General features: G+C 52.8%; 1 protein-coding gene across 7 annotated transcripts; it reads left to right on the top strand.

Annotated features, from left to right (window-relative positions):
- The first annotated feature begins 11,950 nt into the window (after positions 1–11,950).
- LY6H (lymphocyte antigen 6 family member H) lies at positions 11,951–23,416 on the top strand. 7 transcript variants are annotated; one of them, XM_055348390.2, is made up of 6 exons: positions 11,952–12,208; positions 20,720–20,791; positions 21,061–21,130; positions 21,619–21,746; positions 22,410–22,529; positions 22,847–23,416. In XM_055348390.2, coding segments are annotated over exons 3-6 (486 nt in total). In that variant the 5' UTR covers positions 11,952–12,208; positions 20,720–20,791; positions 21,061–21,128; the 3' UTR covers positions 23,083–23,416. The 7 variants fall into 7 exon arrangements, with proteins under 7 accessions (XP_055204367.1, XP_055204365.1, XP_063565638.1 ...); XM_055348392.2 differs by lacking the exon at positions 21,061–21,130 and having other exon boundaries at positions 11,951–12,208; XM_063709568.1 differs by lacking the exon at positions 11,952–12,208 and having other exon boundaries at positions 20,631–20,791.
- The last annotated feature ends 644 nt before the right edge of the window (positions 23,417–24,060 follow it).

Raw genomic sequence — 24,060 nt, 5'->3', positions numbered from 1 at the left:
ACATGCACACACACACAGAGACATGCTCCCTTTGGTAGTAGTGAGGTGGGGAGGTGACCAGTCCAAACATGTTACAGGGCCTGCAGCACTTCTGAGAAGAGCATCAGAGGCCAAGGACACCACACAAGGGGAAGAGCCTCAGTCCCCAGAGTGTCCCCAACCCACAGCATGTACACCTGCAGCAAACTGTGCCCTGCACAGGAAGGGAGCCCTGTGTGGCTGATGTGAGTGGGAGGGGAGACACGCATGCTGAGGGCAACAGGAACAAAGGAGGAAAGGGGGAGACAGAGACACACACACACAGACACACACAGAGAGACACAGAGAGAGACACACAGAGACATACACACACAGACACAGATACACACAGAGAGACACAGAGAGACAAACACAGAGACAGAGAGACACAGAGAGACAAACACAGAGACAGACACACACAGAGAGATACACACACACAGAGAGACACACACGAAGACAGAGACACACAGACACACAGAGACAGAGAGACACATACACAGACACACACAGAGACACACACACAGAGACACACAGAGAGAGACACAGACACACACACACAGACACACACAGACACAGAGAGATACAGAGAGAGACACAGAGAGACACACACACAGAGAGAGAGACAGACACAGAGACAGAGAGACACACAGAGACACACAGACACACAGAGACAGAGAGAGACACACACAGAGAGACACACACACACAGAGACACACACAGAGACAGAGAGACACACACAGACACAGACATACACAGAAACACACAACACAGAGACACACACACACAGACACACACAAAGAGAGACAGACATACACAGAGACAGAGAGAGAGACACATACACACACAGAGAGACACAGAGAGAGAGAGAGAGAAAGGGAGGCAGGGCAAAAGAAAAGAAGGAAAGAGGTCAAAAGACAAATGACACACTGGGAGGGAGATGGAAGCGTACGAGCCAAAGGGCTGATTTCTGCTCATACAAAAAGAGTTCCTAAAAATCTAGGGGAAAATTAGAAAAATTCAGAAAACATATGAACAGTTTACAGAAAAATTCTTACAAATGTCTCTTTAACTGCACGAAAAGAGGCTCAACCACCTTCATAGTCAGAAAAATGCCAATTAAAATTGCACTGAGATGTCTTTTCTCACCCCTCATATTGGCAAAATCCTGCAGTCTCGGCGGGTCAACAGGCCTGCCCTGGGGTGAGGCTGTGAAGAAACGCCCGCGCAGGCACGGCTGCGGGAATGGAGAGGCATCTGCCATTGCCCTGCAAGACCGTGTCTGGGTTAGCCTTCCACCCACTCCCAGGATTCCATCCCAGAGGCGTAGCCCCGACACACAAAATGACGCAGTGCGGAGCTTCTCGATGGGGCGCTATTGGAAATAGCAGGGGTTGGGAGCCTCCCGACTGCCCATCACTGCATGGCTGTCCCAGTGCACTGGTGCACATCCCCCAGGGGGACCACGCAGCTGCGGGAAAGAGTGAGCCCGGTCCCTAAGCACTGATAGGAAGCCTTCTTCAGGCTGCATGAATCCACGTGAAAGTCCAGGGAAGAACAGCGCCGTGGGTATCCTTGGGGATCTGTGTGTATCCACGGAGATCTGCGGGGATCGGATGGGATCTGCGGAGATCTGCGGGGAATCGGCGGGCATCCGTGGAGATCTGCGGGGATCTGTGGGTATCCGTGGGGATCCGTGATCTGTGGGGGATCTGTGGGATCCGTGGGGATGCCACCTTTTGTGTAAGGGGAAGAATGTAAATACAAACAACTCTTTTATATATTTGCAAAAAAGAAACAATGACAAGATTAACTTTATAGGTGAAAGGAGAGAACAGGGTTGGGGTAGGGGGACAGGAAAAAACGGGAGATTTCTCAGAATGCACCTTCTCAAAAAGTCAAAATCAAAGCCTTGGTTTTGCAATAGTGTGTATGCAGTTTTCTGCACGCAATAAAAATACTAAATAAAAATCCCCAGAAACCGAGAACAAATGGAAACAAAGGAACCTCAAACTGTATATCAAGTTGGTAAGTTAATTTTACAGAAAAGGTAATTATTCCAGCAGCCTCAGAACACTGCACTTTGAAGATACATCCTGGTGGGACACACTCCCAGGACAGAAGGAGCTGCAAAGAAGTCTTGTTCTTAGTTCATAACCTTCTTCTTTGTAATAATGCTAGCCTTTTTATTTTGAAACTATTATGTTATAGGATAAAGCGAATATGTGAATATTCTTAAAAACAAAGTTTTTTCAGCATAAAAATGAAGAGATACAGGTTTAAAAAAAATCAAGTTAAATAAAAGCCCTGAAATCCTGGTTTTGAATTGGAAAGAGGGCGAACATGTGATTTGTTTCCTTTTTCAAAAAGGATACTCAGCCTGGGCAACATGGTGAGACACCATGTCTATGAAAAAACGCCAGTGTGGTGGCACACCTGTGGTTCCAGCTACCACTGCTGCTGCTGCTGGTGGTGGCGATGGGGCAGGAGTTGCGGGAGCTGAGGTGGGAGAATCGCTTGAGCATGGGAAGTCAAGGCTGCAGTGAACTGTGATTGTGCCATTGCACTCCGATTCGTGTGGTAGAGGGAGACCCTGATTTAAAAAATCATAAAGAAAAGGATACTTACGTCCTAACGTTGCTAACTGCAGAGACATAGAGACAATGCAAACCCCATAGCAATGAGCACACCTGTATCTACATTATGGGATCTAAGTACCATCACCACTGAAAGAACAGAGCTGCAGAGGACCTGAGGCAGGACAGTAGGGAATTGGGTCAACCAAGGGTTAAGGCAGAAGGAAGGGAACAGCAGGTGCGGCCAGTTCTAGACAGGACGAGGCGGCATACAGGCCACATCCTCAGTCCTGCGATGACAAGACAGAAGTTTCCACCTCAGCCTCTGACTGGTCACACGCCAATCCTTCATATGCTGTAACCCACTGGAGGCCTGTAAAAGGCACCTAGGGCTGTTACCAGATTCTTTCAGCTTCATGAGAACCCTAGAGAACACTGCAGTCAGGGCTCTTGAGCTGCTTGCTCGGGCCTCTGCCCCTCTGTGGAGTGCAATTTCGCTTCAGTGAATCTGCACTTTTCGTTGTTGTTGTTTTTTTTTTGATGCTTCGTTCTTTTGTTACTTTGTTTGTACGTTTTGTTTAATTCTTTGTACAAAGAGCCTAGACAGCATACAGTCAAGAGTTTCCATCTGGTAACATATTTTGGAGAGCCAGCCAGGAGGTAAGCCCTGTTGTCTGGGGTTTAGATTTCCTTTCCTTCTTCTTTTTTATCTTCTGTTGTCAAAGCCGCCATTTGCGGGCATGGGTTAGGCAGTTAAAAGCCAGTAGGGTGCCTGCCACTTGAAGTCTCTAGTAACCGGATAACTCGGTCATGGAACAGGACACCTAGGTCCTGCCGAGAGCAAGACAAATCCATGCAACAGTCGGGTTTGTGTATGTGCAGCAATAATGTCTTTGAGATGATTTAATTCTTCATCTTCTAATTTCTCCCCTTGCCTTGCTAATGCTTTGTCGGGACCAGGGACTGCTAAATTGTCGCATTTGAGCCCCCATTACCATCTCATGCCCCTTTTGTTTATGCACGGAAAGTGCAGAAAAGGACGAGCTTTGGAAAACCCCATGTCTTGGTGGTTCCTGCTCAAACAGTATTTCTCCTGTTCAGACGGCAAAGTGAATTACCAGCCACAGGGATTCATATACCACCCTCTGGTGTCGCTGGCTACAAGAAATACCCCACCAGCCTTAATGTTATTAATATTAGGAGTTTTGAGTTTCATCCTGGAACAAATGAAGAGCTGGAAGTAAAGGGCCTACCATAACCCTGTGAAGAATGCAGGAAGATACGGTCCATCTAAATTGGTGGGACACTAAAAGCCAGGGATTATATCCAGGAACAAAGGGAATCACAGTGGGCCACTGGCTGTGGAGAGAAAACATCCAAGGCGGCACTGGTGCCCACCTGAGGTCAGAGACGTCTGACACTGAAGAGTGGACCCTGAAGAGGGGCCCTGGGATCCAAGGCTAAACCTAAGACTTCCCCAGGGGGACGCCCAGGCAGAAATTTCGGGTCCACAGATAAGTCCTCCTTAGGGTCTCGTTTCTCTTCCAGACTGCTATGGGACCCACCCCATCTATTCCACCTGATTCCCTGCCTGGCTGCACCCTCAACCATTGAAATCAATTTGACCCTGACAATCTGAGAAGAAAATGCTTGAGTTTTTTATTTTAATACTATTTGGCCACAATATCAGCTAGACAGTCAGGTGCAATGGCCAGAACATTGAAGGCTTCATCGTAATACTAACCTACAATTATACTTACTTTGCAAAAGGCAGGGTAAATGGTCAGAAATACCATACAGTGAAGCCTTTATGGCTTTGTATCAGAATCCTTCAATCTGTAAAGCTCCTAACACTGGCCCTTGGAAAGAAAGTCCTAAGACTGAGCCAGACCCTGGCAATGACTCCCTTGTCCAAGACCCCTTGTCTCTCAGAGGGAACTATGGCCACCCCCAAATGATCCTTTGCCACATGCTCCAACTATGCCAGGCCAGCCAGAGGAACAAACTACACGAAGCCCCTAACACACCAGCAGTGGAGCACCCGACTCAGTAGCTCCCCGCACTGTCGCCTCCCAGGGAAGCCGCTGGGGCAGGAGGGCCAGCTTCGCCTCCCAGGGAAGGCGCCGGGGCAGGAGGGCCAGCTTCGCCTCCCAGGGAAGCCACCGGGGCGAGAGGGCCACAGCTTGAATGCAAGTCCCATTTCCCATGACTGATAGGCAACAATGTAAAGAAAAGCTGGGAAGGGATTCTGAGGACACTGGTAGCTTTGCAGGCGGTTTCCAAACCTTGGCTCTGGCTTTCGATCGATCGTGGAGAGAGGTCCAATTCATTCTGGCAACTGACTGCACCCCTATGGAAAAGAAAAGGGTTTTTGAGGCTGCCCGCCGTGAGGCAGACAACATGTTGGCCTGAAATCCCCAGGGCAATCACCTGGGCCCAGACGTGGCACCCACCACCAGCCCTAACTGGGATCCAGCAGTTTCTTGACACACTCCCTGGAGGAATGAAAAAGGAGATAACCAAGACTGTAAATTCCAATGAGGTTATAAAGTGTCTCTTAAAGGAAATAGTCCCCTGGCTCTGGTTACCCCAGAGCCTCCAAAGTGATAAGTAACTCAAGGGGTTGCTAAGCCTCTTGGAATCAAATACTATTTACATTCAGCATGGAGGCCTCAATCCTTCAGGAAAGTAGAAAGGGCTAACCAAACTCTGAAACAAGCGTTAGCTTAGCTATGTCAGGAAACATCAGAAATTTGGGTCAGCTTACTGCCCGTAGCCCTCTTGAGACTCTGTAACTCCCTGAAAGCAAAAAAAAAATATGAGCCCATATGAAATGCTGTATGGGAGGCTGTTTTTAACTCATAATCTACTTAATGATCCAGAATGGCCGGGGGGTGGGGGTGGTTAATAAAAGACATCGTTACTCTGGGGCAATTTCAGCGGGGATTATGAAAGTTTGGAATTCAAAGGCTCCCCATGCCAGGAGCTAACCAACAACCCAAAATTAGGCCAGGAAATAAGGTACCTGTTAAAACATGGAAAGAGCCAGGTGCAGTGGCTCACACCTGTAATCCCATCTCTTTGAAGGCTGAGGCAGGCACATCACCTGAGGTCAAGATTTTGAGACCAGCCTGGCCAACATAGCGAACCCCTGTCTCTACTAAAAATACAAAGATGAGCTGGGCATGGTGGTGCACGCCTGTAATCCCAACTACTTGGGAGGCCGAAACAGGAGAATTGCTTAAACCTGGGAAGTGAAGGTTGCGGTGAGCTGAGATTGCTCCACTGCACTCCAGCCTGGGCGAGAGAGCAAGACTCTGTCTCAAGACAAACAAACAAACAGAAAAAAACAAAAGCAATCAGTCAAACAAACAAAAAACATGGAAAGACGGGTCATGCACTCAACAACTACAACCCAAATGGAAGGGACCGTTTTCAGTGGTGTTAGCCACGCCTTCGGAGGTCAAAGTACTAGGATTAAGTAGCTGGATCCATCTTTCCAAGGTCAAGCCTGTGACACCTGGAGCTCTGGACCTGGAACCTGAGGCTCCCACCAGCCACTGCACCCGTGAACCTGTGGAAGACATGTGGTACCTGTTTAAAAGACAGACAAAAGATAAGTAAATGCCCACCAACACTCCCTGGTGCCTTTGTTGCATAGTTACTGTAAGCTGGATACTCGTAGTCATTTTTATGATTTTACAACTTAATTGCCTTCATCTGAATAGATGGAATAACTTCCTTTGTAATAATAAAACAAATGGTTTTTCTCTGTTTAAAAAAAGCCACAAAAGACCCCAAATGAAGCCAGTCTGGGAAATCAGTATCATATTAACTTTTTGGCATTTGCTTGCCATACCTTAACGGTTCTCAAGGATGCTGGCCTGTCAGCAAGTGTAGAAAATGATGTATATGGTGGTCCATTTTTAAAATAAAATGCCCCAGATAGACTTGGGTCTGCAAACTACAGAAGAACAGGTACGATATGCCCCTAACTCAATAGCCAGTGCCTGCTGGTAGGGGCCCCTTAGCTGCCCTCACCCGAACCAAAGAGTTTAGTTTAGACTAGCTTGCAGAATAGCTAACTTTATTCTCATCAGCTTGCCTGGCTACCTGGGTCATCATTCAGATACTTGAAGAGCCCCTGAGATGACTGCAATGCATTGTGGGCTGTAACAAAATGCAGCAACACAACCTTAAAGAAAACACCTAAAACCGCAACCCAACGACTAATAGGCGATGTCCGGGACGATCGTGACCCCATAGTACTCAGCCTATGAAGAACCGGAGGAGGGACCTGAGCACTAGGGGACAAATTGCTTGCTGTAACTGTACTGAGTGTCCCTGTCTACCAGACACCTGATCTTGCAAGACTGCTTTTTTTTTTTTTTTTTTTGACGGAGTCGCGCTCTGTCGCCCAGGCTGGAGTGCAGTGGCACGATCTCCGCTCACTGCAAGCTCCGCCTCCCGGGTTCATGCCATTCTCCTGCCTCAGCCTCCCGAGTAGCTGGGACTACAGGTGCCTGCCATCATGCCCGGCTAATTTTTTATATTTTTAGTAGAGACAGGGTTTCACCGTGTTAGCCAGGATGGTCTCGATCTCCTGACCTTGTGATCTACCCGCCTCGGCCTCCCAAGGTGCTGGGATTACAGGCGTGAGGCACCGCGCCCGGCCAAAGCTGCTATTAAAAGTCTCACTTCCGCCGTTCTTGGTGCCTCTAAGTCCATTCTTTGGGTTTTGACAAGTAAGCATGTTTCTCACAGCAAGGGAAATAATTGGCCATACTGTTGGTTTATTAAACTTAACCTTGTTTGTGGGCTTTGCATGACTACCAAAAGCCTGGGATATGCCAGACCTGTGTCCTCCTTGTTGGGTTTACTGGGATCGGCTGCAGGAGGAGGAGCCTTGGAATCCAGCATAAGGGGCCTCAGGAGACTGTGATATCCCTCTGACAGCAGAGGGCCTCACTAGACTTCAGCAACAGCTGGACTCCCTGGCTGCCGTAGTCTTACAAAATCAAAGAGACTTAGAGCTCTTTGGCAAAGAGGAACTTGCTTATATTTAAAGGAAGAATGTTGTTTTTGCATCAGCCAGTCTGGTTTAGCATAAGAAAATACTAAAAATGTAATTTCCCAGGCAAAGAAAATGGAGTCTTTGGGAACTCCCACGGAAACCTGGCAACACTGGTTGCTATCTGCATTACTTCCTTTGGTAGTGCCAGTTATTGCCACATCTTTGGCCTTAACTTCTGGTCTAACTTTGTTTAAAATGTTAACTGATTTGTTTTGCTCTCTCATTTACAGCAATTCCATGTTGGTGTGATACTTGTGAAAGGGTTTCAGCCAGTTTGGGAACAAAATCCAAAATTGAGCCCAAATGCCCAACCATTGTGACTGGGTCAGGTCAGCTACACCCTTTACAAGCAAGCACAAGGCTGCTGGATCCACGGATACCCACCTAACTACTTAGGGACAGAGAGCCAGGACCCCCAGTAGGCAGGGACAGTAAAAAAAAAAAGATTTATGGGGATCATGTCTCTCAGTGGGAAATGAGGCAGGAGGATAGGGAATTAGGGTCACCATGGGTTAAGGCATAAGTGAAAGAAGAGCAGGTGCAGCCAGTTCCAGGCAAGACGAGGCAGCACACGGGCCACATCCGCTCCTGGGATGACGAGACGGAAGTCTTCACTTCAGACTCTTGACTGATTGATCACAGCGCAGGCCAATCCTTCATGAGATGTAACCTGCTGGAGGTCTCCAAAGGGCACCTAGGGGTGTTACCAAATTCCTTCAGCTTCATAAGAACCCTAAAGAACACTGCAGTTGGGCTCGTGAGCCGCTTGCTCGAGCCGCTCCCATCCGCGGAGTGCACTTTCGCGTCAATCTTGCTGGAGCCGCTCCCATCCGCGGAGTGCACTTTCGCGTCAATGAATCTGCGCTTTCATTGCTTCTTTTGATGCTTTGTTCTTTCGTTGTTTTGTTTGTGCGTTTTGTTCAATTCTTTGTTCAACACGCCAAGAACCTGGACAACTCACAGTCAAGACCTCCCCTCCAATAACAGAATGTCAGACTCCAGAGCAGGAAGTGTGTGGGATGGCCTGGGAGTGCTCAGGGCCGTTGCAGCTCAGCACCACGTGTCTGTGTGAGGTGCGCAGCTGGTCTGTGCACGTGCTGTGGGAGTATGAGGTGGGACAGCTGCTCTGGAAAAAGTCTGGCCATTTCTTCTTTCTTTCTCTCTCTTCCCTCCCTCCCTCCCTCCCCCCTCTCTCTTTCTTTTCTTTTCTTTTCTTTTCCCTTCTTCCTTCCTTCCTTCCTTTCTTTCCTTCCTTCCTTCTTTCTTTCTTAGATGGAGTTTCACTCTCATCACCCAGGCTGGAGTGCAGTGGCACAATCTCGGCTCAAGTGATTCTCCTGCCCCAGCCGCCTGAGTAGTTGGGATTACAGGTGTGTCACCACGCCTGGCTAATTTTTCTATTTTTAGTAGAGACGAGGTTTTACCATGTTGGCCAGGCTGGTCTCGCACTCCTGACCTCAGGTGATCTGCCCACCTCGGCCTCCCAAAGTGTTGGGATTATTGGCGTGAGCCACTGCGCCTGGTCTGGCAATTTCTTAGAGAACGATTTACTTGACCTTTGGACACAGCAACTCTGGACACGGCAACTCTGTACCCCACTATTTACCCAAGAGAATGCGGGACTCAGGAATGCACCTGAGCCAAACACGGCACACAGCCCAGAGTCCGCCAACAAGGAAGCGGATAAGCAAACGTTGTAACGCTCATGCGTGGAACGCTCACACGTGGGACACCACTCAGCCATGCAAGGGAACAAACTGCCAGGACCCTGGCCACACGCATCACAAGGAGCCTGCAGGAAAGAATATGGACCACATGGTTTGACTTATGTGACGTTCTAGAGCAGGCCAAAGTAACCTATGGTTTTAAAAGTTTCAGACCAGTTGTTGCCTTTGCAGAAGGGAGGAGATGCGGTTTCACTGGAGCTGGCAGGGGAGGATATGGGTTGGGGGATTAGTAATGTCTATATTTTGTTAGGGGTTTGGGTTACATGGGTGTATGCATTTGTCAGAACTATGGAATGGCACCCTCAAGGTGCATGCTTTTCACTGAATGTGGTTTCACCTCTAAACGTAATTGATGATATGTTAGGTAGTTATGAAGTGTAAGCTAGAGTCTCTGTGGGAAGCGTGCAGGTGGCTACAGCTTACTTTGAAGTCCATCAAGAATAGGAGATGGGTTGGGGTGAATATATGATAAAGCAAATGTAACAACATATGAATTGTAGGATCCAGGTGCCAGGTATACGTGTGTTCATTGTAAACTTCTTTCCATTTGTCCTGTGTTCTTGAAATTGTTCATAATGTGTTGGGAGAAGCCACAGGGTCATGTCAGAGGACACAGGAGTCAGCCTGAAGAGGACCCAGTGCCAGAGGTGATGGCTGGGGCCCCTGGGGATGCTGTGGAGCTCTCCACAAACTTTGTGGCTTAAAACATCAGAAATGTATTCTTTTTTTTTTTTTTTGAGACGGAGTCTCGCTCTGTTATCCAGGCTGGAGTGCAGTGGCACGATCTCCGCTCACTGCAAGCTCCAACCTCCTGGGTTCATGCCATTCTCCTGCCTCAGCCTCCCGAGTAGCTGGGACTACAGGCGCCCGCCACCACGCCCAGCTAGTTTTTTTGTATTTTTAGTAGAGACGGGGTTTCACCGTGTTAGCCAGGATGGTCTCGATCTCCTGAGCCCGTGATCCACTCGCCTCAGCCTCCCAAAGTGCTGGGATTACAGGCGTGAGCCACCGCGCCCAGCCCAGAAATGTATTCTTTTGTGGTTTTGGAGGCCAGAAGTTTGAAGTCAAGGTTTCAGCAGGACTTCACTGCTCTGAAGGGTCTCGGGCAGGATCCTCTCCTGACTTCCAGCTTCTGTGGCTTGAAGGGTTCCTTGGCCTGTGGCCATGACTCCAATCTGCTCTGGGGTCACATGGCCTCTTCCTCTGTGCTCCTTTCCTCTTCTCTCTCGTAAGGACCCTTGTCACTGGATTTAGGACCCAGCCCAAATGCAGGATGATCTTGAGATCCTTAATTATATCTGCAAAGACCCCTTTTTCCGTAAGGCCGCATTCACGGGTCCTGGGAGCTGGGCCATGAATGTCTCCGTGGGGCCCCACACTGCACACTGTCTCCCCCACTGTCCTGGAAGCCCTCGGGGATCAGGGGCTTCTCTCCTTATCTGAGCACCACAGCTCCTCAGCAAATGCTTATTGTGTGCATGAGAGTGTCTCTGTCCTACCCTAGCAGACCCTCTTGGAGGGTAGGGCCTGTCTTTTGGGAAATGCCTTCTTCTCTGTAACTCAGGTGCAAGCCCTCGGGACAGGTGCATCTTCTCTGAGACTCGCCCGGGTCCCACCTCCAGCAGCGTGGAGGGTGCTGACGGTGGTGGCTAAAACTCAAGACAGGGAGCTGTGCGGCACCTCTCTGGTGGGCCCGCCCCCACGCCTCCGCCACGGCCTGTCCCCTCTGCATCTGTCGGCCTCAGTGCTCCCAGATGCCTGAAGCCAAAGGCCCAAGAGCAGCGGCCTCTGACACTGCCCCTGGTTCTGGCCCTGCCTCGCCTCTGGGAGGTGGTTCTGCGGTGTGAACAGCTGGCGCGCCAATCACTGCCAGACCTTGAGCATAGAAAGGAGGCTTGGGCCACGGTTGCAGGATGCTTGTTGAAGTATCCCCAGACAGCGTGTCCAGGCAGCCCCATCGCCCTGTCGCTGCCCTATGTCCCTGGAAACAGGCATCTGGGCCGGGTTAGACTGGGAGGAGGAAGGTGTGGCCCCTGTCCCCAGCTCCCTGCAGGGCTGTGCAAACTGAAAGGGCCAGGGCCACACCTTGACATTGGTTTGCTCTGTGTCATTAAAGACCTTTCTTCTGCTAATCATGACCACGGTTGTTATTCTTGTTTGCAAAAATCCTGATAGGGTGAAACCGACCCACGTGCATGGGGAGGACGGCAGAGTAGCCTGGAAACCGGGTTAGGAATCTCCGTCTCCCTGGCAACCGAGCCCAGTGTGGGGAGAGCCGGGTCTCTGCTCCAAGAGCAGCCCAGAGCCAGGTCTCAGCCTCTGGCATTTGTAGGCTCTGCCCCCGCTTAGACATGACTCTCTGGGTGTCCTGGCACCCCTTGCCCCATCCCAGGTTATGCACAAGCCAGGCCCTACCCACCTGTGCTGTCTTTTCCTGTGTGGCAAATTGCCCCAAAACACAGGGACTTAAAACAACACAGTTTATTCTCTCAGTGTCTGTGGGGCGGGAATCCAGGCTCTGTGGTGGCTCTGGCTTGCCGTCTCTCGTGGGTTGTACAGAGCCTTTGGGTTGGGGCTGCAGGCTCATCTGAAGGCTCAGCTTAGGGGATCTGCTCCCCAGCTCACTTGCACAGCTGTTGACTCAGCCCCTCATCGCTGTCACCTGGGCTTGTCCACGGGGCTTCCTCCCAGCACAGCAGCCAGCACCCCCCAGGATGCCAGAGAGCCAGACAGCACAGCGAAGACAGAGCCACAGGCTTTGTAACCGGATCTTGGGAGCCACATCCCGTCACTCTGCTGTGCTAGCTTCATCAGAAGTAAGTTGGCAGGAGCAGCCTGTGTGAAAGGGGAGGGGAGTCCCTGAGGGTGAGAGCCGCAGGGGCGTGGAGCACTGGGGGCCCCTGGAGCCTGTCCACCATCCCACAGACCTAGGCACTGGAAGGTAGGGCCCGCCTTGCTCGAGGCCTGGCAGGGAACTTTCAAGTCTCTGAAGGGTAACTTGGCAGAGATTCCTATTCTAGGAGTAGACTGGCTGTGGTCAGCAGGGACCACCACTGAGTGCCACCCACAGTCCCCCACTCTTATACAGGGACTCTGGGTCCAGCTGAGACGCAGAGGCCAGCCTTGTGCCAGGGCACCTGTGCTTGTCCGCTGTCCCATGGCAAAGGCAGTGTGAAATTTGAAACGGACACATCAAACACAGGCGAGCACGGCTGGACCCAAATACCACCCCGCCTCAAACACTTCCCTGGCCCCTGTGGCCTTTAGTATAAAATCTTGCCCCTTTCCCAGCACACAGCCTGAGCCATCTCTGCCACTGCTGTGACCTCAGCTGCCCCCCGTCCTCCATCCCCCTTAGCCTGCCCTCACTCAGCTCCATCCCCTGCTCTCTCCTCCCTCCAGAACCCGCAGAGCCCTCAGGCCTGGCTCAGTGTCCCCCAGGAGGGGCCTTGTCCGACCACGTCTCTGACTGCCCAGGTCTCTCACTGCCTCACACATCCCTGCAGCCCCTTTCCAGGGGATGGATCGAGGTGCCTCGTGCTGGCTCATGGTCAGGTGGCAGGGAGAGGTCCACGGTTAGGCTGACTGTCCGTGTGTGAGGTTCTGAGAGGGATGGGACATTCGGGGAGGATGCAGGGGCCTGAGACCTGACCCTCACTGTGTGCCCAGGCCACCGGAGGGCGTGCTGGGGACTGTTCAGTGCATAAGGAAAGGACAGGCTGGGAGGAGCTCCCTGTGTCCTGGCTCTGGAGGGGAGGACGTTGCAGAGAGAGGAACTGCCTGAGCCAGGGTTGAGAGGGAGGAAGGTGTGGGGTAGGGGGTGGTGGAGATACAGGAGGAAGTGGCAGGTGTGGGAGTGGGTGTGAGACTGTGGCTGATCCTGGTAAAACTTCCTCTTCAGGCCTCTTTACGGCCTTGACCCTGGACCCAGGGAGGGTGAGCAGGAGGATGATGGGCAGGAATGGAACCGGGAGAGGCGTCAGTGCAGCCAGGGGCTCTGCGTCGGGACCTGCCCTGGCTGCCGGTGACAGCAACGTCCACAAGATACCCACCTGTAAGGAGCCGACGGTCCCTGGTGGGACAAGATCCACATGGAGGGGCTGCACCCCTGTGGCCTCCCAGAGCCCCGGTGTCCCCTCATGCTCCTGTGCTCCCCAGAGCCCCTGTGCCCTCCACACACCCGATCTGGGGGTCAGAGGGAACACTTAGGCCGAGAGGAGAAGCTGAGAAGGAGTTAGAGGGGTGCAGGGTGAGGTGGATTTGGGGGAGGGAAGAGTGAGTGCTTTGGAAGCAGGAGGCTCGGTGGGACTTTGCTGGAGGATACCTGTGGGCCCTGCCTGGGAAGAGGTGGCTCTGGGACCCTTGGGAGTGGCTTGGCTAAAGGGGAGGGTGGTGGCTTGGCAGGAACAAGAGGACTGGAGATGGGAAGGGCCCAGAGTGTGAACCCTTGCTGGGATTCCAGCCAACCTATGTGGATGACGGAAGCACCCTAGCCTGAGGGCAGCCCTGAGACTCAGCCCTGCGCGGTCAGTGTCACATGGGGCAGGCTCACAGCTGTGGTGGGCATCAGGCACCGATCTCAGGGCCTGGCTTGTGCTGCACCCTTGGCAAGAAGAGCCCGTGCCATCTGCTACTTAAGGCAGGACCCCATGGCCAGCGCCTCCAGGAGTGGGCCTGGGGACCTCTTTCTTTCCCTCTCCACTTCTTCCTTAGATGACCTTCCTTCCCTTCTCCACTTCCTCCCTAGACGACCTTCCTTCCCCTTTCCACTTCCTCCCTAGATGACCTTCCTTCCCTCTCCACTTCCTCCCTAGACGATCTTCCTTCCCCTCCCCATTTCCTCCCTAGACGACCTTCCTTCCCCTCCCTACTTCCTCCCTAGACGATCTTCCTTCCCCTCCCCATTTCCTCCTTAGACGACCTTCCTTCCCCTCCCCACTTCCTCCCTAGACGACCTTCCTTCCCCTCCCCACTTCCTCCCTAGACGACCTTCCTTCCCCTCCCCACTTCCTCCCTAGACGACCTTCCTTCCCCTCCCCACTTCCTCCCTAGACGACCTTCCTTCCCTCTCCACTTCCTCCCTAGACGATCTTCCTTCCCCTCCCCATTTCCTACCTAGACGACCTTCCTTCCCCTCCCTACTTCCTCCCTAGACGATCTTCCTTCCCCTCCCCATTTCCTCCCTAGACGACCTTCCTTCCCATCTCCACTTCCTCCCTAGACAACCTTCCTTCCCCTCCCCACTTCCTCCCTAGACGACCTTCCTTCCCCTCCCCACTTCCTCCCTAGATGACCTTCCTTCCCCTCTCCACTTCCTAGACGACTGTGTCTGCTCTCTTCCTTGTGCTAGCAATGCCCACGTCTGTCTCCAGCCAAGGCTTCTCTTCTGCAACCCTGATGTCCTTGAGTTCTCTTGCTGGAGGCCTCCCAGGCATCTCTGACTTAAGAAAGTGCTTCACACACCTCTCTAGTGACCATTCCTCCCAGCCCCACACCCTCGGCCCATCTGCATCCCCAGCTCCCGGCCCAGGAGGCAGGCGTCCTGCACAGAGACTTCATCAAGCCTTGCAAGCCCACCCACTTCCATGGCCATTTCCATGGCCATTGCCCTGGTCCCAGCCACGTCCTCCTCACCAGCTGCCCTGTTCTGTTCTAGAACCTTCCAGTCCATTCTCCATAAGGCAGTCAGAGGATCTTCTGAGATGTCGATCAATAGCATCCATCCCTCTCTTCAACCCTTTGCATTTCCCATTTCTGCAGACGTCTTTGATCGTGTACCTCAAAGCCATTCCCAAGCTTTTCTCTCTGGCCAGTTGTCTTTTGATATGGAGGGCAGGACCAGGAGGATGGAAGGAAAGGGGCCCAGAGCTGCAACTCCCTGAGTGGCTGGCAAGCCCTCTGCTGTAGGGCCCTCCTTGCATTGATCAGAGAACAGAACCAATGGGATGCACACGTGCAGAGAGGTTTTTGAAAATTGGCTTCCAGGATGAAGGAGGCTGGCAAGTCTAAAACCTGCAGGGCCAGCAGGCTGGAAACCCAGGAAGAGTTGACGTGCCGTTCGAGTCCAAGGACTCTGCCGCAGGGAGGCCAGTCTTTCATTCTATTCAGGCCTTCTGCTGAATGGATGAAGCCTGCCATGGCGGAAGGCAGCCTGCCTTCTCAAAGGTCCACTCATGTAATTGTTTTTTTTTTTTTTTTTTGTGAGATGGAGTCTCGCTCTGTCACCCAGGCTGGAGGGCAGTAGTGCAGTCTCGGCTCACTGTAACCTCCACCTCCCGGGTTCAAGCAATTCTCTTGCCTCAGCCTCCTGAGTAGCTGGGATTACAGGTGCACATCACCATGCCCACCTAATTTTTTTTTTTTTTTTTTTTTTGAGACAGAGGCTGGAGTGCAGTGGCGCGATCTCGGCTCACTGCAAGCTCTGCCTCCTGGGTTCACGTCATTCTCCTACCTCAGCCTCCCAAGTAGCTGGGACTACAAGCGCCCACCACGATGCCCGGCTATTTTTTTTGTATTTTTAGTAGAGACAGGGTTTCACTGTGTTAGCCAGGATGGTCTCGATCTCCTGACCTCATGATCCGCTCACCTTAGCCTCCCAAAGTGCTGGGATTACAGGCGTGAGCCACCATTCATGCCCCGCTAATTTTTGTATTTTTAGTAGAGATGGGGTTTTGCCATGTTGGCCAGGCTGGTCTCAAACTCCTGACCTCAAGTGTTCCCCCCCCCCCCCCCCCGCCTTGGCCTCTCAAAGTGCTGGGATTACAGGTGTGAGCCACCACGCCTGGCCAGGTACTTTTTTTTTGAGACAGGGCCTTGCTCTGTTCCTCAGGCTGGAGTGCAGTGGTGCGATCACAGCTCACTGCATCCTCAACCTCCTAGGCTCAAGCAGTCTTCCCGCCTCAGCCTCCTGAGTAGCTGAGACTACAGGTGTGCACCACCACACCCAGCTAATTTTAAAATTTTTAGTAGAGATGGAGTCTCTCTATGCTTCCCAGGCTGGTCTCAAACTCCTGGCCTCAAGTGATCCTTTCACCTAGGCCTCCCAAAGTGCTGGGATTGCAGGTGTGAGCCACCATACCTGGCCCTAACCTCTCTGTGACAAATTTTCTTCTTGAAGTGCAGTCTTTAGGGAAGGGCTGTTAGTGGTAAGCTCTCTAAATGTCTCTGATTTTTATTCATCTGAAAAAATTATCTAAAGTTAATAAAAGTTTGATACATAATAATTGTACATATTTATGGGGTACAATGTGATGTTTTGATATATGTATACATTATATAATGATTAAATTAAGCTAATTAACATATTCATCACCTCGCACACATATCATTTTTTTTTTGTGGCCAGTGTTTGTTTAGCTGCTAGAGAAAAAGAAAAATCCTTATGGTTAGAACATAGTTTATTCTTTAAGTTTAGGGGTGTGTGACTTAATCCTTGCCTGCCACAGCCTTAGGTCTTATTTATAATTTGGAATATTATTGCCACAAAGAGTGCATCCCATCAGTTTCATAATCTTTATTTTAACACTTTATAGATCTACATCTATCTAATATTTTTATTTTTAAATTATTTATTTATTTATTTATTTATTTATTTATTTATTTTTGAGACAGTCTCACTCTGTCACCCAGGCTGAAGTGCAGTGGCGTGATCTTGGCTCACTGCAACCTCTGCCTCCTGGGTTCAAGCAATTCTTCTACCTTAGCCTCCCTAGTAGCTGGGATTACAGGTGCACGTGCCACCACACCTGGCTAATTTTTGTATTTTTTGTAGAGACAGGGTTTCGCCATGTTGGCCAGGCTGGTCTTGAACTCCTGACCTCAGGTGATACTCCCGCCTCAGCCCCACAAAGTGCTGGGATTACAGGTGTGAGCCACCGAGCCTGGCTTATATCTATCTAATCTCTCTCTCTTTCTCTCTGTCACTTTCTCTTTTTTCCATTCATCTGCTGATGGACACAAGTGGATTCCATGTCTTGGCTGTTAGGAATAGTGCTGCAACGGATATGGGCATGCAGGCCTCTCTTCAAGATACTGATTTCTATTTATCTGGTAATATACCCAGAACTGGAAGTGCTGGGTGGCAAGGTAGCTCCATGTTCAATTGTTTCAGGAACTTCCATACTGCTTTTCCTAATGGCTGCACTAATTTACGTTCCCACCAACAGTGCACAAGGGTTCTCTTCTCCACATCCTCACCAAAAATTGTTATCTCTGTCTTTTTGATGACAGGCATTCTAATAGGCAGGAGGTGATCTCTCCTTGTGATTTTAATTTGCATTTCCCTGATGATTATAATGCTGAACATTTTTCCATACACCTGATGGTACTGTATGTCCTCCTTTGAGAAAGGTTTATTCTGCTTCTGGCTCATTTTTTAATTGGCCTATTTGTTTTCTTGCTATTGAGTTGTTTTCTAAACTTTTAATTTTCTGAAAATTCTATTTTACACTTATTTTTGGAAAATATATCAAGTTCTTAGTGACAGTTATTTCCCTCTGAGCCCTTTACAGATCCGATTTTCCTCTCCTTTGGCTGTCACTGGGGCTCCTGGAATTCTGCTGGCAATCTTATTGCAGTTTCCTGGGAGCTGATCTTCCTTTTCTTTTTGGCTGGCTTAAAGGTCTTCTGCAATTTCACTCTGTCATCTAAACTTTATTTTTCTTTATTCTATTTAGTCCATGTTGTGCCTCTCTGTGCATACTTATTTTTTATCAGTTCTGAAATATTCTCAGGCATAACTTCTTCAATGATTGACTCTCTTTCCTTTGAGATTTCAACCAGACTTCCATAAGCTCTCTGCACACCATCTTTTTGTTTTATTTTATTTTAGTTTTTTCTTTTCTTCTTTTCTTGCCCAGACTTAAGTGGGCATCAGAAAAACACCATCTTTTATGTTTCTTAACTTATTTTTCCTATTTTCTATTTCCTTATCTTTTGTGCTACATTCTTGGTAATTTTTTAAAGATTTATCTTCTAGTTTATGAATTCCCTCTTCAATTGTGTTTAATTTGCTGTGTAATCTGTTTGCTGAGTATTTTTTTAAACACCTTTATTGAGATATCATTCACATACCATAACATTTACCCTTTTAAATATACAAGCCAGGTGTCTGTAGTATATTCATAGAGTTGTGTGACCATAATCACTATTTTTAGAACATTTTCATCACTCCTAAATGAGTGCTTTTATCACTTTATTTATTAGTAGTGCCTATTACCAGTCCCTAAGGAGGACTGATTCCCCTATCCCACCCTTCTAGCACAAGGCAACCACTAAGCTACCTTCTGTCTCTCTTGGATTGTTTATTCCGGACATTTCATAAAAAGAAAACCACACAATGTGTTTTCTTGTGACTGGCTTCTTTCAGTTACCGTAATTCTTTCAAGGTTTCTGCTGACCTTTTCATTTCAATGAAAAGTTTTTCATTTCTAGAGGTTCTATTTTTTTCTGACAAGCATGGTGATTGGTTTCATAGTGCTTTGTTCCTTATTTTAATATATCTTAAGCATAACAAATAGGTTAATTTTATATCCTATATTTGATATTTTCCATTTAGAAAGTTTGTGGTGATTTAAATCTGTTGCTCGTCACTGTCAGCTGAGTCTCACTTGGAGGCTTGCTTTCTTTAGACGTGCTGATTTTTCATTTTGAACTCATATTTGATTCAGTTAAATCTGTGGGAACCCCAGTCCCTAAGTTGGGGCTTGCTTTCTCCAGAGTATTCATCGTTGGTTTTGCTTTTGCAAGCAGGGATGCTACTGACCTGGGACCACCCTGGCTCCCCGGAGGGCTCTGTGTGGGTGCCAAGTGGAGGGTGCAGGAGAAAGCATCCCTCGGGGCAGCCCTCAATCAATGACTCTTGGGCGTCGCTGTGAAATACCTGTTCCCTCATCCCTTGGGTGAGCTCACCTGAGGCTCACAGTTTACACCACTTCCCAGAGTACCTCTCTGGGGTCAGGCTCCAGTTCCCCACTGCGGGGGGGCTGCTGAGTACCACATGCTTGCCAGCCTCCTTCCCCACCCTGGACCACTTCCCCACTCCCCAGGGCTGCTACCCCCACCTCCAACCAAAGGGCTTGCTCTGGAATCCCTGCCTCAGGCTCTGCTTCCGGGACCTCAGACCCGGTGGTGGTCCAGGTCTGCCCAGGACCACTGTGAGTTTCACATCTGCCTCCTGCTCAGTGGGCAGACTTTGGGAGTCCATTATTCTATTTACTTCTTTCTTTATGGACTCAGATTTCTTTTACTTTCGTGCGAGCTCTGTATGTTTTGAAAAGAACTGTGTTTGAACCTTGATCTAGCTCTTGCCCTCTGCACCTTATGAATCTCAACTCCTCATTCAGTTCTCGGCTAAAATATCAGGTCCTGGGAGAAGCTTTCCCTGACCCTGAGGCAAAGCACGCTCCTGTGGTGGTCTCTTGTCCATCTCGTCCTTGCCTCCACCCCTCTGGAGCCACAATGGAGCGGAGGTGTGCAGTCCCTGTAGCCCAAGCTGCTTGGGTTCCCACTTCAGCTGGGTCACCATGTGACCCTGAGCAGGGAGCGCAGCCTTTCCGTGTGAGTCTCCTCATCTGTGAGATGGAAATGATACTATCTGCACAGCAGGGCTGTGGTGAGACTATAACGAGATAATAAATATGAAGTGTCTAGAACAGGTGGAATCCATAGTACATGCTCAATAAATGTTAGCTCTGTCACATCCTGCAAAGATATGCTGCAGTAGGCATCACCATTTGTCCAAGGTGAGAGTCAGGAGGGCAGAAACCAGGTCTCTCTCCTCATGCCCTTTCCCAGGGCTCAGGGCAGGGCTAGGACAGCAGGGAGCATGCAGTAAATATTTTCAGGTCAAATGAAAGGGAGCAGGACCAAAGGCACGATGGCAGATCGGGGCTTCCCCACTGCCCCGGGGAGGCGGATTTCAGGCACAGGGACACGTGCAAAGGCACAGCTTTTAGGGAGCTGGAGGGCAGGGCGGGAAGGCCAAGGAAGCCGAGAAACGGGTCCAAGGCTCGGATGCTCTGGCCAGGATTTGTACCTTTACCTCCGAGTGTGGGAGTATTTGGCGACAGAAGCCCCTGGGGCTGCGGCTTCTGGTGGGGGTCTTCATGGATGCTCAGGGGAGGAGAACGGCCTGGAGCCACTGGAAACGGGGAAACGGGGAAACGGGGAAACGGGTATGAGGTTGGGGAGGGGCGGGGAGGAGGGGGAGGGCGGGGCCCCAGGGCGGGAGTCTGACCCCAGGGGTCTGCGAACCCGGACCTGCGCGTGGCGCCACGCCGGGTACCTCCCCCTCTCTGCGTCTTTGTGCATTTTGCTTCCTTTCGCAGTAAACGTTCTTCCGAGAAATTCCAAGGGGATCTCAGCCAAGCAGAGGGGGAAGGGATCCTGCCCACGCCTGGGTAAGGGGCCGCGGAGGCGCAGGGGGCGCCGCGAGGGAGGGAGCGGGAACCGGAGGGAGCGCGCGCGCTAGCAAGGGGGCGCGGAGGGCCTGGGCCAGCTACCTGCGTGGGGGCCGCGAGCCCCGGGCGCCCCCCGCCCCGCGCGTCTCCCAGCCGCCCCCGCCCCCCGCGCGGCCCCCGCCCCGGCTCCGCCCCGCCCCTCGCGCGGGGTCCGCGTCTGCGGCTGCGTTCCCCGAAAGACGAGGCTGCGCCCGGATTCCGGTCCGCAGGGAGACCGAAGGGCACAGCTCCCCGCGCCGCGCACGCCGCCCGAGCCCGGAGTGCGGACACCCCCGGGATGTGAGTGAGCCCCCCGACCCCGAGGCCCGCGCTCCACGCCCCATCCGCGGTGAGCGCCGAGGCGCGCGCCGAAGGCCAAGGGAGGGGACTCGGCCCGGGGTTCCCGGCCCCCCAGCCCAGGGGTGGGGGTGGGGACCTGGCACGCGCCCCTCCCCCCAGTGGCAGGTCCCACCCGCTCCCGCCTCTGCCGCTCATTCCTGTCCGGACGCACCTGCAGCTCCCCGGGGAGAAGACGACGCCCCCCATCCGCTCCCCCACACAGGTGCCGGCGCGGGGCGGGGGCGTCTCGAGCTGTCACCTCGCCCCGGAGGCCAGACGTCTCCCGGCGGGGATGCTGTGACGGCGGACGCTCTGGAGAAGGGGCTGGGGGTGGGGCTCTGCGAGCTCCGGGCGGACCCCGGCCTTGGATTCCGGGGAGAAGGTTGCATCCTGAGGCTGGGAAAGGAGAGGGTCTTTGGGGTCTCCTGACCGATGCTTCTCCCCTCCAGGCTTGCGCCCCAGAGGACCCGCGCCCCAAGCCCCCGCGCCGCCCCCAGGCCCACCCGGAGCATGCTGCCTGCAGCCATGAAGGGCCTCGGCCTGGCGCTGCTGGCCGTCCTGCTGTGCTCGGCGCCCGGTGAGTAGGGGGCCCGCGGGCTGGGTCAGGTGCCTGGGAGAGCCCGAGGCGCCGCGGGAGAGCCGGGTGTGGGGCTGCCACCCTCTGACGGCTCCCACCGCACTTCGCATAGAGCCCACGCCCCCTCCGGGACCCCTGCGACCCCAGCCCGGCCCTCGGCCCCTCTGCCCCGGCACTGGGCTCTCTCCAGCGCTCTTCCTTCAGGGCCTGGAACTGGTGGGCGGCTGGCCCCGCACGGAAGCCCTTGGTCATCCGTCACCTCTGAGAGCCTCCCGGGCCTCCTTTCAAATCCAGTTTGGTCCTTCACAGCTTGGAACCCACGGACCTCTGGGGGGGATATGTGAGGCGGGGCGGGAGTGTGAGGGGGGCACTGTCGGTGTGGGGTCTGTATAGCCCGTGTGTGTGTTTGTGTGTGTGTGTGTGCGCATGCACGTGCATGCGGGCCAGGGAGGGGCCATAGGGGCTCCCCTCAAACTGCCAGGATGGGGCACAGTTGTCCCAGGGCCTCTGCTCCCCCTCCAGGGGTCATGGGGGCCTGCTCACTCCTGTGGGGTAGGGCTCTCCCAGGAGTGCCTGCAGCAGGGGGATGGGTGAGGGACGCAGGGGGCTGCCTGGTTTGGACTCCAGTGCCTCTGGTCACCCTCCTCCCCATGCCTTGCCCAGCTCATGGCCTGTGGTGCCAGGACTGCACCCTGACCACCAACTCCAGCCATTGCACCCCAAAGCAGTGCCAGCCGTCCGACACGGTGTGTGCCAGTGTCCGAATCACCGATCCCAGCAGCAGTAAGTTGGGACTTAGGGTGGTGGGGAATGTGCTGAAAGCCAGGCTCTTGAGAGAGGTCAGAGGTGTCCTCGGAGCCCCCCTGGCCTGGGACGAGAGTGAGAGCGTGGGGCGGCAGGCAGGATACTGCCCTGCTGTCCCTCCCTGGCTCCTTGGTGGCCCTTTTCATCTAGTTGAGGCCAGCGTGGGAGGGTGGAGGGACTCGGCTCTGCCTACTGGGGCCCCGAGCTGACCCGGAGGGGCCTGGGCTGGGTCCTCGGGATGAGGCAGAGAGGGCCCAGGAGGAGCCCCTGTCCCAGGCCACGCTTTCTCTTCCCAGGCAGGAAGGATCACTCGGTGAACAAGATGTGTGCCTCCTCCTGCGACTTCGTTAAGCGACACTTTTTCTCAGACTATCTGATGGGGTTTATTAACTCTGGGATCTTAAAGGTCGACGTGGACTGCTGCGAGAAGGATTTGTGCAATGGGGCAGCAGGGGCAGGGCACAGTCCCTGGGCCCTGGCCGGGGGGCTCCTGCTCAGCCTGGGGCCTGCCCTCCTCTGGGCTGGACCCTGATGTCTCCTCCTTCCCATGGGGCTTCTGAGCTTGCTCCCCTGAGCCTGTGGCTGCCCTCTCCCCAGCCTGGCGTGGCTGGGGCTGGGGGCAGCCTTGGCCCAGCTCCGTGGCTGTGGCCTGTGGCTCTCACTCCTCCCCCGACGTGAAGCCTCCCTGTCTCTCCGCCAGCTCTGAGTCCTGGGCAGCTGGACATCTCCAGGAAACCAGGCCATCTGGGCAGGAGGCCTGGGGATGAGGGTGGGGGGGGACCCCCAGGTCCCGGAGGGGAAGTGAAGCAACAGCCCAGCTGGAAGGGCGTCTTCTGTGGAGAAATAAAGTCACTTTTGAGTCCTGAGACCCGGGTCTGAGCCTGGGTGTCGGGGGCGGGAAAGGGTTCCTGGCAGAGAGCTGGGAATGAGGTGCTGAGGGAGCGGAGGGGCTGGGGGCAGGGCGGGCGCTCAGCCAGGCTCTTGGGCTCTTGGGCTCAGGGCACTGGGGTGTTGGGTGCTTGTGCTGGGGCTGCTTGGTCCTGGTGAGGTTTAGGAGCACTTGGGGTGTTGGGGTGAGAGCTGAGATGAGCAAGATCACAGGGTGGGCTTGGGGGGAGGTACCGGAATCCTGTGAGCACACCACAGACACCAGACACACCCACAAACAGTGGTGCCCACGCAGCCAGCATGTGCACACACACTCATGCCCAGACAAGCATACAAACGGTGCCCACGCAGCCAGCATGTGCACACACACCCGTGCCCGCCCTGCTCCTTCACACACGCACACCCCAGGTGCCCCGCGCACATGTGCTGGGGCATGCACATAACTGGCACAAACTGGCGTGTCCCAGTGCACGTGCCCACACCCACACGTGCATGCCCATGTCTGTGCACACCCACCCTTGTACGCTCAGCGTGCAGTGCACACGGTGCCCTCACAGACTCACAGATGAGACCACGCGTGCTGGCCTCCTCTCGCCCCCACCCCGGCTGTCTCTGCCCCTGG

This window comes from Gorilla gorilla, chromosome 7 (genome assembly GCF_029281585.2).
Source record: "Gorilla gorilla gorilla isolate KB3781 chromosome 7, NHGRI_mGorGor1-v2.1_pri, whole genome shotgun sequence".
Taxonomy (NCBI): Eukaryota; Metazoa; Chordata; class Mammalia; order Primates; family Hominidae; genus Gorilla; species Gorilla gorilla.
This window is presented reverse-complemented; position numbering and strand designations above follow the sequence as displayed.

Coding starts and splice junctions, on each gene's coding strand:
- LY6H (XM_055348390.2), top strand. Junction 21,747..22,409: donor CCTGCTGTGCTCGGCGCCCG/GTGAGTAGGGGG, acceptor TGCCTTGCCCAG/CTCATGGCCTGTGGTGCCAG. Junction 22,530..22,846: donor AATCACCGATCCCAGCAGCA/GTAAGTTGGGAC, acceptor TTCTCTTCCCAG/GCAGGAAGGATCACTCGGTG.